The following is a 12,696-nucleotide window of genomic DNA, read 5'->3' as shown; positions in this document are numbered from 1 at the left end:
GGGACAGAGATGCCATGATGACTGCTTCATTGGGCGATGAAGAAGGCAATTGTTGTTACAGATGGAACTATTTCATATTCCTCCTCTTCCATGGGGTCTCAGGAGTCTCCTCTGACTGTTCCCTTAGAAGGGAATGGTGAGGTGATTTCCTGGCAGAATGCATGGGCTCTATATCTGACACACAGGTCCCAGGTTCCCCAGTATGGCCAGCACGTTGGTTCAGGAGGCAGTTGTGGGGGTCTCAAAGGCATGGGGTATCAACGGTCCTGAGGCAAATGTCGAGGCAGAGGTTGGAACCAGAAGGCTCTGGGTCCCCTGTCTGGACTAACGTTTCTTGGAGGAGATGACAGCTCTTCTAGAGGTTTGAATTTTGCTGAGGAAGAGAAAAAAAAGGGTCTGGATCCAACAGCAGAATCGACAATTTTGGCGGAAGAAAAGCAGCGCTAGCAGATAGAAGAGGAGATAGGCTTCTATCAAAAGTACATCCCCTGGTGGAGTCAGGAGATAAGGTCCCAATGATGGGGGAAACAGACTCAGAAAGAGCAAAGATATCCTCCAGCGTAGTACAAATCTGATCTCTCTGGAGTACGAGGAGTCCAATCCATTTATGCTGTCAAGGTTGGAGGAAGGAGGCTCCGTGTGGCCGGTGTGCGATAAAGTGATGGTTCCTTAAGTGGTAGAAGCTAATCATGCTGGAACCAATGGATCCTGTCTTTTTGCTTGGATGGTACCAGTGGAGAGGGTGTGATTGGTACAGAGTCCAATATTGATAAAGCCATGTATTTATGAGCTTTAGAGTCATGGCCCTGGGACTCAGGATGTACAAAGTCTTTAGGGTTTGAACAAGCAGATTTGCTTGATTTAGGCAAAGTTGCATTGGACGTCTTCGAAGCAGAATTAGAGGGTGCTCTTATGCTTGTCCAAGTGTTCTGTTTTCTGACAAGATGCTGAAGGGGGGAAATCTGTGGGTATGGATTGCCCTGCAACAGTCAGACCTTCTGGCAGGAAGTGCGCCCTGTATCAATTCAGGCTGATGTTCGGGGGTTGCCTCGGCCTGTGTCCGACGCCAGCTTTGTGGCCTTCTCCATGAGGTCTTTTCTAGGTCAGAATTCCCTCATGTCATGCCTATGGCTAGGGAAAGAGTGGCAGGTAATACACCTAGCTGCGACGTGTGCCTCCCCAAGACACTACAGACAGAGCTGGTCACTGTTGCTGACGAAGACAGAATGGGGGTAGGACACAGAGTTTGAAGTCCCAAGTTCTTCCCAATAATCACAAGGGAGTATTAGGATAGAGAAGGTCCCCAAGTTGGGAAATCTAACCACAAAACTGCTAAAAACTATAAAACTATTTAAAACTTACTATCAGGAACTATATACAAAAGGCACCAAGAATAACTTTGAAAAAATTACAAATTGAAGGAATCAAAGGAAAGCCCCAGACACTGGAGATCCTGACCAGGCCACGCGTCAGCAAGAAAGAACCTGATAGGCAGTCGGTTAAGACATACCATGCATGTGTTATGTGAGATTGGTCAAAGCACTTTTATTTAACAGACCCATTCTTGTCACTAAAATATTAGTCTGTGTCCAAACATGTCAAGCAATCCATATTTTCAATTTAGTTTTAAAAACCCAGATTAGATCAGATTATCTAATTAAGTAAACTGTGTGTAGTTCAATACAGTCGCAAAATCATCCGAACTCTATTGTCCCAAGTAAGTAAGTTTTTATTTTTAAAAAAGGGGAGGAGGAGGGGAAGGTAATTTGGTTGAAGGGAGTCACCAAGTTTTAAAATATCTGTAAGGGAGCTGCACTACTAGAAAGTGTGGGAACCCCGGGCCTAGAGCAGTAATTCACAAAAAACTGTGTTAAACCCAGATTTAGGTGAATGAAGAAAGGCAGATAGATCCAGGGGTATGCCCATTGTGGAGCACCGGAGACAGGGAGTTCATTTGCAGGAGCTCTTCTCCCACTAAACAGTTCCATAATACCCAAGTGCACAATGTTGGGGGGGGGGGGGGGGGAAGAGTATTTTATTTTATTTTAACAGCTGCAAGAGATTAATTTTTCTTTAGAATAGGCTGGCCTTCCATACAGCTCAGAAGGCTGTGTATGTCTTACTGGACTGGGCACAATGAATATACACAAACTAAATAAAAACTAAATTTAAGAATAAAATACTCCCACACACACTAATCTTCAATTTTCTATACTCAGTTGAAGCACTTCATGTTCTGTGCAAGCCAAATGCATAGAACACCTTTAAGTTTGTAAACTTTAATAAATCAGATGTAGGGCACAAAGACTAACAGTGAAGATCCTCTTATAAAGCAGGAAATAGCCCAAAATTACATCAGTTCAACTGTAATATTTTCAATCAACGTTGAATGTTATATTATACTACATTACAAATACAAATTGGCACAGGTACATCCTTTTATTCGTAATTAAATAGAGCACAAAGAAAACTAATGTATTGCCAGTGAAGACTTTTTACAATTTGAGGTAAAGTTTCTATTATTTGTGGTAGATTAGAAGCACTGCTACACTAAACAGGAGATATGGGCCAACTCTGCCACTTCTGCACTGAAAGAGCACTGTTACCACGAGCTTCACCTTTTCCCAATTTAGGAGATATTGACATAGAGGTCCTCCCCCATCCCCTCACAAGCAATAGTGTCTTTTGGATGACTAAATATGATAGTTTACAAGATAAAGAGATGAACCTGCATCAGTCTAGGATCTTCATTTGCATACTAAATTGTGTCCTAAGGGAAAATTCTCAGTTTGAACTCTGTTGAAACTCCAAAGAGATACATTTAAGTAAGATGTTTTTATGTTCATAGCATTGTGCTCAGATGTTAGCAATAAAAGTCTTACAGGCAGTTTGTTTCTTAAAAAAGCAGATGTCTCTTATGCAATTATTCCACAATGAACATAGTATGTTAATTGTCATTCAGTATCTTATTCACAGCAGTTGAAACATCTGTGTCTGCTGCATTTCCTTTCAGACTTTAGCCTGAATTTCCTTTACAGTGCTTATATTTGAACCAGGTAGCCCAGGATTTAAAACCCATGAACAGGAAGCAGTTAAATGACTTCTCCCTCACTTCAAGTACTTACCAATGTTGGAGAATTTTGATCTGGCCAAAAGGATTCTGGAACAGGCCAGTGGCCTATGGGAACTCCAGTTTTAGGGTTTGGTCTGACATAGATAAGTTTGTGACAGCTGTGCCAAGGGTGGGGTCCAAAAGACCTAGCTATATCCATCTGTCCATCTATACAAAAAACAAAATTACCTCCATAACTCTATATTTAATTATATAGTATTTCAAATTATTTAAACACTTTATATGGAGTGTGCAAGGATTTTTATACACCTTAAGAGGGATATCCTTAAAAATATATTAGAAACCACAACAATAGTACATACCAGTGTCCAAGTAATTTTTAGCATTTCCAGCAGGAATGCTAACTAATTTAGAGTTGAGTAACACTGTTGAATGCTTACTGAATGAGAGTCTGAAAAAAAACAGTTCTTCTATTATGTGATGTACTTTCAGAACTCAATTGAAGTTTCCTTTCCTCATCACAAATACTAGATGAATCAAATATTTTCCTGGTGCATGAAGATTTAACACACATTAATCTAATATGAATTACACCAATGAACTTTTAATATACAACATTTCAGGGTTAGAAAAAAGCTAGTATTTTCCATGAACATGTTCTAGAAGTAGGCAAGTTATTCATATTTAGAACAAAAAGGAGTAAAGCTACAGAAATTTAATCCACTCAAGAATGTGGCCATATTACATTAGAAAGGAACAATGGTGTCTAACACTGTAGTGCTTCTTCCAAATTAAACTATGTACACTTCTGGAAATTGTTAAATTTGAATACCAAGTGCAAATCTAATTGGTTACAAAAGTATGTAGAATTTTTCTAATACCTTCAGTTGGTGAAGGATCTGGTCCAGATTTTTCAAAGTTTATTACTACTCCACTTTGCACTTTTTGAACCAGTGACTCAAGACACTGATTCAGCATTCTTGGAGAACACACACAATACGAGCGACCTAGGATGAAAGAAAAAGTCTCAAGAACAAGTCTACTACTTTATATTTCTCCCTTCAGCTTTGAAATTTTTTCAGACTAATCCATTTAAATAGAAGTCTAGCTATAATGCATTTAATTTAAGACATCTATCATCCTTTCCCAATGTAACAAGTATTCTAAAACTGACAATATACTGCATGTTTATTACATTCTCAAAATTGTATTGGCCATGCAGGCAAGTATTTTTGTTTATAAAGCAGTGGCCATTCAGATAACACCATATATCAACATCTACCACATTATGGTATTTGAGGTGCTGCAGTTATGAAGCGCCTGTATAAGGAAGTACCCGTATAAGGAAATAGCGTAGCACCTCAGATACTATGTTAGTGGATTATTGTTAGCAAATATCTTATTGGTAACTACTGTATAACCAATCACATAGTAATTAGAAAAATCAAAAAAGTATCAGCAAACTATACAATTACTTAAAGTAACAAATTTTGTGTGTATAGAATAGATGTCTTCATAGATTGTGTTTGTCAATATAAGTAAGGATTGTGTTTGTCAATGTAAGGAAATGATCCAAATGACAAATAATGCCCTGCTGTGCTCTTTGTATCAATGTCTCAACGCCAAAAAAAGAGTACTTCTATTACATCCTGATGGGGAACCTGAGGTATTGCCCTAATACCATTAAATATTGCACTGAATCCTTTTAAAAGGTATAGCACAACTAGTATGATTTTATGTTCTGTTAAAATGCTCAAGATAGCAATGGAAAGAGACTTATAAGGTCATGCAGTCCACATCAATGCAGGATTTTCTCCTACACTATATTTTAAGTCCGTTTTCCCATGGGGGCATCCTAAGTTCCCTGTAAGCTGCGCAGCCATGCAGCAGGCTATCAAGGGCCGTGCAGGTGGGGAGAAGTGCCCCTACCCCGGCCCAGCTGGAGCTGCCAAGAGAGGAGCCCCTCCCCGGGTCCGCCAGAGCTGCCAGGGAGAGGAGCCCCTCCCCCGGCCTGGGCCAGGCCAGGCCCGGCCCAGCCCAGCCAAGCCAGAACTGCCGCGGCCAGGGAGAGGCCCCTCTCACCCAGCCCCAGGCTGCTGCAGCGAGAGAGGGCTGGGGGAGTCCTCTCTCCCCACCGCAGCCCCGGGGCAGCCTGCACCCCAAACTCCTCATCCCTGGCCCCACCACAGAGCCTTCGTCCCTACCCGGAGCCCTCACCCCCTGCATCCAACCCTTTGCCCCAGCCCTGAGCCCCCTCATCCCCTGCCCAATCCCAGAGCCCACTCCCCCAACCAGAACCCCCATCCCCCCACTCCCCAAACCTCTGACCTAGCCCTGAGCCCCCTCCCATACTCCAATCCTCTCATCCCTGGCCCCATCCCAGAACCACCATCCCACCCCAACCCTCTGCCCCAGCCCTGAGCCCCCTCCCACACTCTGAACCCCTCGGCCCCACCCCCACCACACATCACCTCCATATTGGTGCACATAACAAAATGTATTCCACACAAGGACGTAAAAAACACTGGTGAGTCCATAACTTCCCTTGGTAGACACTGCACAGCCTAATACATCTGTAAATGTTTTTCCTTCCATAATTTCATTTTATTACTCCTAGTTATACCTCTGTGTATCACTATGTATTTTCTGTTCTACTTTGGAGATTATGCCTAGCAAGTATTTTTAGACTTATGTCTCCTCTTAGTCATCCCTTAGTCAAGCTGCTGACATTTAGCTCTTTTAATTCTTACTCATCAAGAAACTAGAAGGGCTGACTTATGATTTTTGCTGATCTAGTTATGGAGAAATATATAAACAAGTTACAAAGAAAACATGTCACTTCATTGAAGCAGCAAGACAGTCTATTAAATGATTTCATTAATAAAGTTCTGCATGCATCTTGGTAACAACTAAGAAACATACTTTGTTTTAACTTTATTTCCTTTAACATTTTAAGAATTTCCTTGTTAACTTAAGGTCTTTATTGCATTCTTGGAATGTGAGCTCCCCCTTGTGGCACACTTCAACACCTTTTAAATGAATCAAAAAGCCTGTTTAATCCAGTGGTTGAGGCATCTGCTTTACATTCTGAGAAGTTGGGGATCACATCTGCTTGAAGTTTCTTTTACACCTTTAAATTCTTTCCTTTTCTCCCTCTTCTCCCACCCCAATTACTATCAAATGGATTTTTTAATTTATTTTTTTAAAATACTTGGTGTGTGTTCATGGTACTCTATAGACAAGACAACTTCTGGACTGTACCAGAGAAGTTTACAATCGAAACGAGACAGATAATCATGAGCGATTACAAGAGAACACGAGACACAGTGGAGGAAAAGGGAAAGTGCAGACATTTGTCCAAAAATATTCTTAATTTAAGAAATATTTATAAGTTCTCAAAAGAAAACACATTCCATGGCCTTCAAATGCTGGCATGTCCCGTGCCAGCAAACTGAACACTATCTCACTATCGAGCAGGTTTCATGATTCTTAAGACTTCTGGCTGAGTGCCTAAAACACGAAGTATATTTTCCCCCTTCTGGCCAAAATTGCTGAAGAAAGCAAATGCACATCCTTTCAAGACTATTAAGATGAATTTATTTGTAATTTTAGTACTTATGTGTCTTAAGAGAGCTGTAATATGTAGCTCCATTGTGCCCAGGGTTTTAAAGAGATTAAACAAAGGAGTCAGAAATTTTCAAATACTATCTAATACAACTGAGCTATATGCTAAAATCACTTTTCTGAAAGATCTACTTTGTCAAGTGAAGCTAAGGCACTCACCTCCTGTGACTTCACACATAGGTGTGATTGCTGAGTCATCAACGGGCACACCTGCTATCTGCTCTGATTCTGGAGTTGTGATGCCAGGCAAACGCAGAACTAAAGCAAATAGTCTCTGATCCCAGCGAAAAGGTTCCTTAGTCAATTCACTTCCAGGTAAAGGAGAATTGAGAGGTAAATGGAGCTGAAAAGAAAAATATTTAAATTTTCTTCACAAAACAGTGAATTCAAAATCAAGTAGCTACATGACTGCAATTTATTGTACAAGTCAACCAAATGAATATATAACCCAGAGAAGCTTACAATATAACAAAGATCAGATATTTTATATATAAATAAATATGGGAGATCCATAATCCAGTCAGCACTGTACATAAACTCATTTCACAGCACTATTAAGTTCTGAAGTTGTATGTTTACTTTTAAGTCCTTTAAACTTGTTTTATTGAGAATTCCTGCAAGCAGAACTGCATTACTGCAATGTTCTTTCCACAGCAATATTAAGATCTCATTTGCCCAAAGCACACTAAATTGAAGTTTGTTTTTGGTAAGCACTGAAAGGATCCAGGCTCGTTTCAGAAAGTCTGTTTCTCTGCATTCATCTTCAAGATAAAATGCACCAATGAATGAAACTATCAACTAAGTGGAAGACCAGAATATTGGTGGGTATGATGTTCCTGCAAAAGAAACATTTCAGTGCCATCGTTATCAAAATCTAGCACTAATGATAAATTAAGTCTCTGTTACATGCCTTCCAGCTTCCACAGCAGCTTAACTGAAGAGTAGTTCCTGCTTATCTTTATTCTTTGACAACTTCTGGGGTTCGTTTGGTGATTACACCATAAGAACTAAAAGTCAAAGACTTAACTTGATAAGAGTTGCAATTTTTATGACAATATCACCTTTAATGTAGCACACAATGAGCAATTTAAAGAAGTGATTGAAGCACTTCACCTTGGATATACTACAGACAGATTTTAACTTTTAGGTCCACCACGACATAGTGCAAGAAGAGAGAAAAAATAAGAAGATTAAAATTAATATTAATGTAAGATGACATCTCATGTTCACCCAAGGACATCAATGTCTAACAAGCATCCATACAGGGAAAAATGCCTTCCTACTGCTGCTGTTGACTCATAGCATCCAAAGAGAACTATGAAGAACTTTTAAGCTGCTAACAATGCCATCCAAGAATACACAGTACAACACGTCTTCTCTATTTTATTTTCATTGTCTGAACAAAGGACAAAGAAGAAGTTACTCACCTTGTGCAGGTAACAAGATGTTTCCCCCCTATGGGTGCTCCACTGTAGGTATTCTTGCGTCCCTGTGCTGATGATGGGAGAACTTTTGTAGCAGTGTCCTTTGGGCCCGCACATGTGCTGTCTTTTCTTGTGCTGTGCCATGAGGCTAACCAGCGCATGCAGGCTAACCCTCCCCAGTTCCTTCTCTACCACAGAGTCAAAACAAGAACTTTGAATTAGAGGAAAGGAGAATGGGTTGTGGAGCACCCATAGGAACACAGGTCTCGAAGAATCATCATTACTGCACAAGGTGAGTCATTTCTTCTTCCAGTAGTGTCCCTATGGCTGTTCCCAAGCAATATCCCTTCTGGAGGTCAGGACTTCAGAGTTGAATCTGTTACAGATGACAGCACCATGGAGCAGAAGACGGCTCAAAGGCAGAGTCCTCAGCGATGGCACAGTGTTCTGCGAAAGTGTGGACTGATGCTTATGTTGCTGCTCTCCTGATCTCTGAGATAATGACATCCTTGAAGAAGGCAACGGATGAGGAGATTGACCTTGTTGAGTGTGTATGAATGGCATCTGGAGGGGTCATATGACGGACTTGGTAACAGTCTGATACAGTTCGAGACCCACTTGGAAAGTCTTTGGGCTGATATTGCTGAGCCCTTGGAACTTTCCGCTGTGCAGAGGAAGAGCCTAGGGGAGTTCCTGAAGGCCTTTGTCCTGTCCAGGTAGAAGGCCAGGGCTCTCCTGACATCCAGGTACACAATATAGCCTCCCTGTTGTCTTGGTGAGGCTTGGAGTAGAAGATTGGAAGGTGAATCAACTGATGTGAAAGTAGGAGGTTACCTTAGGGATGAATTTTGGATGCAGTCTGAGCATAACTTTAACCGGAACAATACCATGTAGGGAGTATGCGTCATCTGAGCTACTATCTCTCCTATTCTCCTGGTCAAGATAATCACTACCAGGAAGGCCACTACCAGGATAGGTACGTTAGTGAACAGGTGTCCATGGTTTCGAAGGGGAGCCTAGTCAGTCCCTAAAGTACAAGATTCAGGTCCCATGTGGCGGCAGGAAGCCGAAGTTGAGGGAATAAGTTTACTATGCCCCTGAGGAACCTTTTTGTAGTTAGGTGTGACAGCACTGAGTACTCCCCTACAGGTTGGTGAAAGGCTTTAATAGCCGCTAGGTGGACCCTGAGAGAGCTTAGAGATAGTCTGTATCATTTTAGGGTTAAAAGCATAGTCTAGGATATGTAGAAGAATTGCAGATGCTGGGAAGATTTGTTGGCACGTGCACCAAATCTGAAACCTGGACCATTTCTGCAGGTAAGTGCATCATGTCTCTTGAACAGAAGCTTTCTAGGTGTTGGAACCAAACAGGAGCCATGCTTTGAGGCAGAGGATTCCCAGGTTGGGATGTAGGGTATGTCCTTCGCTCCGTGAGAGGAGGTGCGGAATCGCCGTGAGAGAGATCAGCAGACATGTTGCAAGCTGAGAGAGGTAAGGGTACCACATCTGTCTCAGCTAAGTAGGAGCACTCAGAATGACACGAGCTCCACCCCTTTTTATTTTCAGCAGGACCTTTGACAGTAAGGGAAATGGAGAGAAGGTGTAGAAAAAGGTCCCTGTCCCAGGGGAGGAGGAGAGCATCACCTAAGGAGTGTTATCCCATCCCCAGTCTGGAGCAGTAGCATAGACACTTCTTGTTCAGCTGAATGGCGAACAGATCTGTAGACAGTGTCCCCCATCGTCTGAATAGGTCATGAAGTACCTCTATATGGTGCATCTCCCACTCATGGTCGTGTGGGAATTTGCAACTGATACTGTCCGCTACCGAGTTGTGTGTACCTGGAGGTATTCTGCAGACAGTGTACCGTCGTGGGAGATTTCCAAATCTATAATCTCACAGCTTCTGCGCAAAGGAAGGGCGATCTGGCTCCCCTCTGCCAATTGATGTAGTACGTAGGATCTGTGTGTGTGATCAGTAGAAGGAAATGGGTACAGGCATTCTGACCACTCTCAGCTTCAGGAGATTGATGTGGAAGGATATCTTCGTGGGCGACCATTTGCCTTGTGGCCTGAGGCCATTTAGGTGCACGCCCCAACCTATGAGTGATGTCTTGGTGGCAAGGAGCAATGCCCGTGATGTTTTCAAGAAGGGGATCCCTTTGCAAACATTGGCTGGGTCCTTCCACCAGTTTAAGGAGTTTTTGATCCTGGTGGGTAGTGACAACGTGTCCTTGTTCGGTCTGTAAACAGAGCCAAACCATATTTGGAGGCATTGCATGTGAAGCCTGGCATGAGGTATCATCGCCATGCCCCTGCCATATGTCTGAAGAGTTGGAGGCAAAGCCTGACCAGTATTTGTGGACTGCTTTGAATGGTGTCTATGAGTAAGACTAAGGATAGGAACCTGTGTTGAGGTAAGAGGGCTTTGGCCTCTAACATGTCAAGGTCAGCCCCTATGAATTCCAGATATTGCACTGGAGTGAGGGTTGACATCTTGGGTGTTGATCTGTAGACCCAGGTCTATAAACAAACGTATCGTAGTGTCGGTGACTTGGTGAGCTTCCCAGAGAGATCGGGCTCTGAGGAGATAATCATCCAGGTATGGATAAATCATTATCCCTTGAGTGCATAAATGAGTGGCCACCACTGAGAGAACCTTGGAAAATACTCTCGGGGCTAATGATAGACCAAAGGGTCTATTGGTAGTGGTCGTGTCCCAGAGTGAATCTGAGAAATTGTCTGTGAGCTGGCAGATCGAGATGTGAAAATAGATGTCCTAGCGGTTGAGGGCTGAAAACCAGTCTCTCTGTTCCAATGCTAAAATGATCGTCAATAAGGTGACCATCTTGAATTTTTGAGCCTTAACAAACTTGTTGAGAGCTCTGAAGTCTAGTATGGGTCTCCAACCTCCCTTTCTTTTGGGTATTAGGAAATAACGAGAGTAGAACCCCTTCCCTCATAGATGTTGAGGTACTAGTTCTATGGCTCCCAGCTGGAGGAAGCCACCTATCTTGTGTCATAGTAAACTCTCGTGAGAAGGGTCCCTGAAGAGGGATGAGGAAGAAGGTTGTGAGGGGATCAGGAGGTAAAACTGAATGGAGTACCCAGTTCAGACAGTCTCATTGGTCTGATGTTATGCATTTCCAGGCACTGCGGAACACTGCCAATCAGTGGCTAAATGGGTGTGGAACAATGATCGGCTGTGTCAGTTGGGGGGAGTGGTCTGATGGTGCCTTGACCTGCCCATCAAAAGTGGTGTTTAGCTGTAGAGGGCTGGTATGAAGATTGTGGGCCAGATGTTTTCTGTTTAGGAAATTTCCCTTTCTTTATTTGCAGCTTATAGTGGAGCGGAGGTTGGTATTGAGACATGCATGGTCTATGCTTGGATTGGGGACTAAATAGTCTCTTTTGTCCCAGTGTATAGATACCCAGTGACAGGAGGGTAGCCTTGGAATCCTTCAGGATATAAAGGGAGGCGGCAGTTTTCTCAGCAAAGAGCTTCGTGCCCTCAAATAGAAGGTCCTCAACCGTGGACTGCACCTCTTTTGGGAATCCCGACAAATGAAGCCAGGACACTCGTTGCATCACCTCAGTTGTAGAGATAGACCTAGCTGCCATGTCAAGGGCAGATTGCAGCAATGTCTTTGCCACTAATTGGCCCTCCTGGATAATGGCCCTGAATGAGCCATGATGTGCTTCTGGCATTTTTTCAATAAAGTCATTCAGCTTAGAGTAGTTTATGTAATCATACCTTGCCGTGAGGGACTGGTAGTTGGTGATACGAAATTGTAGAGTGGCTGAGGAGTATGCTTTTCTACTGAACAGATCAAAGCATTTCATAGAATCATAGAATATCAGGGTTGGAAGAGACCTCAGGTGGTCATCTAGTCCAACCCCCTGCTCAAAGCAGGACCAATCCCCAGACAGATTTTTACCCCCGTTCCCAAAGTGGCCCCCTCAAGGATTGAACTCACAACCCTGGGTTTAGCAGGCCAATGCTCAAACCACTGAGCTATCCCTCCCCCCCCAATCCATGTTGTAGGGAGAAGCCCTTGACTGGTGGTGTTGGCCGAGAGAGTTGACAGCATCCACAACGATGGAGTTGGGTGGTAATGGGAGAATAGGAATTCAGATTCCTTAGCAGGGACATTTTTTTTGTCTGCTCACTTGCAGGTCGGGGCCACTGATGATGAGGTTTGCCACATGGTCTTTGCCAGGTCTAAAATGGCCTCATTAAATCAGGATGGCAATCTTTGAGGAGGCAGAATAGAGAATATCAAGGAGTTGATGGTGGGTATCCTTGACTTTCTCCAGTGGAATCTGGAGAGGGTCTGCCATCCTCTTTGCCAGTTGCTGAAAGAGATGGAAATCGTCCGCCAAAGATGGTGGAGAAGGCATGACAGCTTCATCTGGAGAGGAGGATATGGTCCTCAGAGTCACTTCCTCGTTACTGGCTTCCTGTTCGTCTAAGTTGTAAGGTGGTTCTGAACTCCTGGATCATGTGGCAAAGGGAGTGTGCCACAAGGGTTCTCGGGCGAGGCTTGGAGCTCGAGAGGTATGTTGGCAGTATGCCGCC

General features: G+C 43.1%; 1 protein-coding gene across 4 annotated transcripts in view; it reads right to left on the bottom strand.

Moving 5' to 3' along the window:
- Nucleotides 1-12,696, bottom strand: part of LOC112104760 (integrator complex subunit 6) — an 86,322-nt gene that overhangs the window by 44,557 nt on the left and 29,069 nt on the right. For all 4 annotated transcript variants that reach the window (XM_026653637.1, XM_024197278.2, XM_026653639.1 and 1 more), the window contains exons 5-7: nt 6,857-7,040; nt 3,955-4,080; nt 3,126-3,280 (exon numbers count right to left, since the gene is read on the bottom strand). In XM_026653637.1, coding sequence (XP_026509422.1) covers nt 3,126-3,280; nt 3,955-4,080; nt 6,857-7,040 — 465 coding nt within the window. The remainder of the gene's footprint in view (nt 1-3,125; nt 3,281-3,954; nt 4,081-6,856; nt 7,041-12,696) is intronic.

This window comes from Terrapene carolina, unplaced genomic scaffold (assembly GCF_002925995.2).
Source record: "Terrapene carolina triunguis isolate 2854851 unplaced genomic scaffold, T_m_triunguis-2.0 Scaffold142, whole genome shotgun sequence".
Taxonomy (NCBI): domain Eukaryota; kingdom Metazoa; phylum Chordata; order Testudines; family Emydidae; genus Terrapene; species Terrapene triunguis.
Note: the sequence above shows the minus strand (reverse complement) of the source record. Positions and strands in the feature narration are given on the sequence as shown.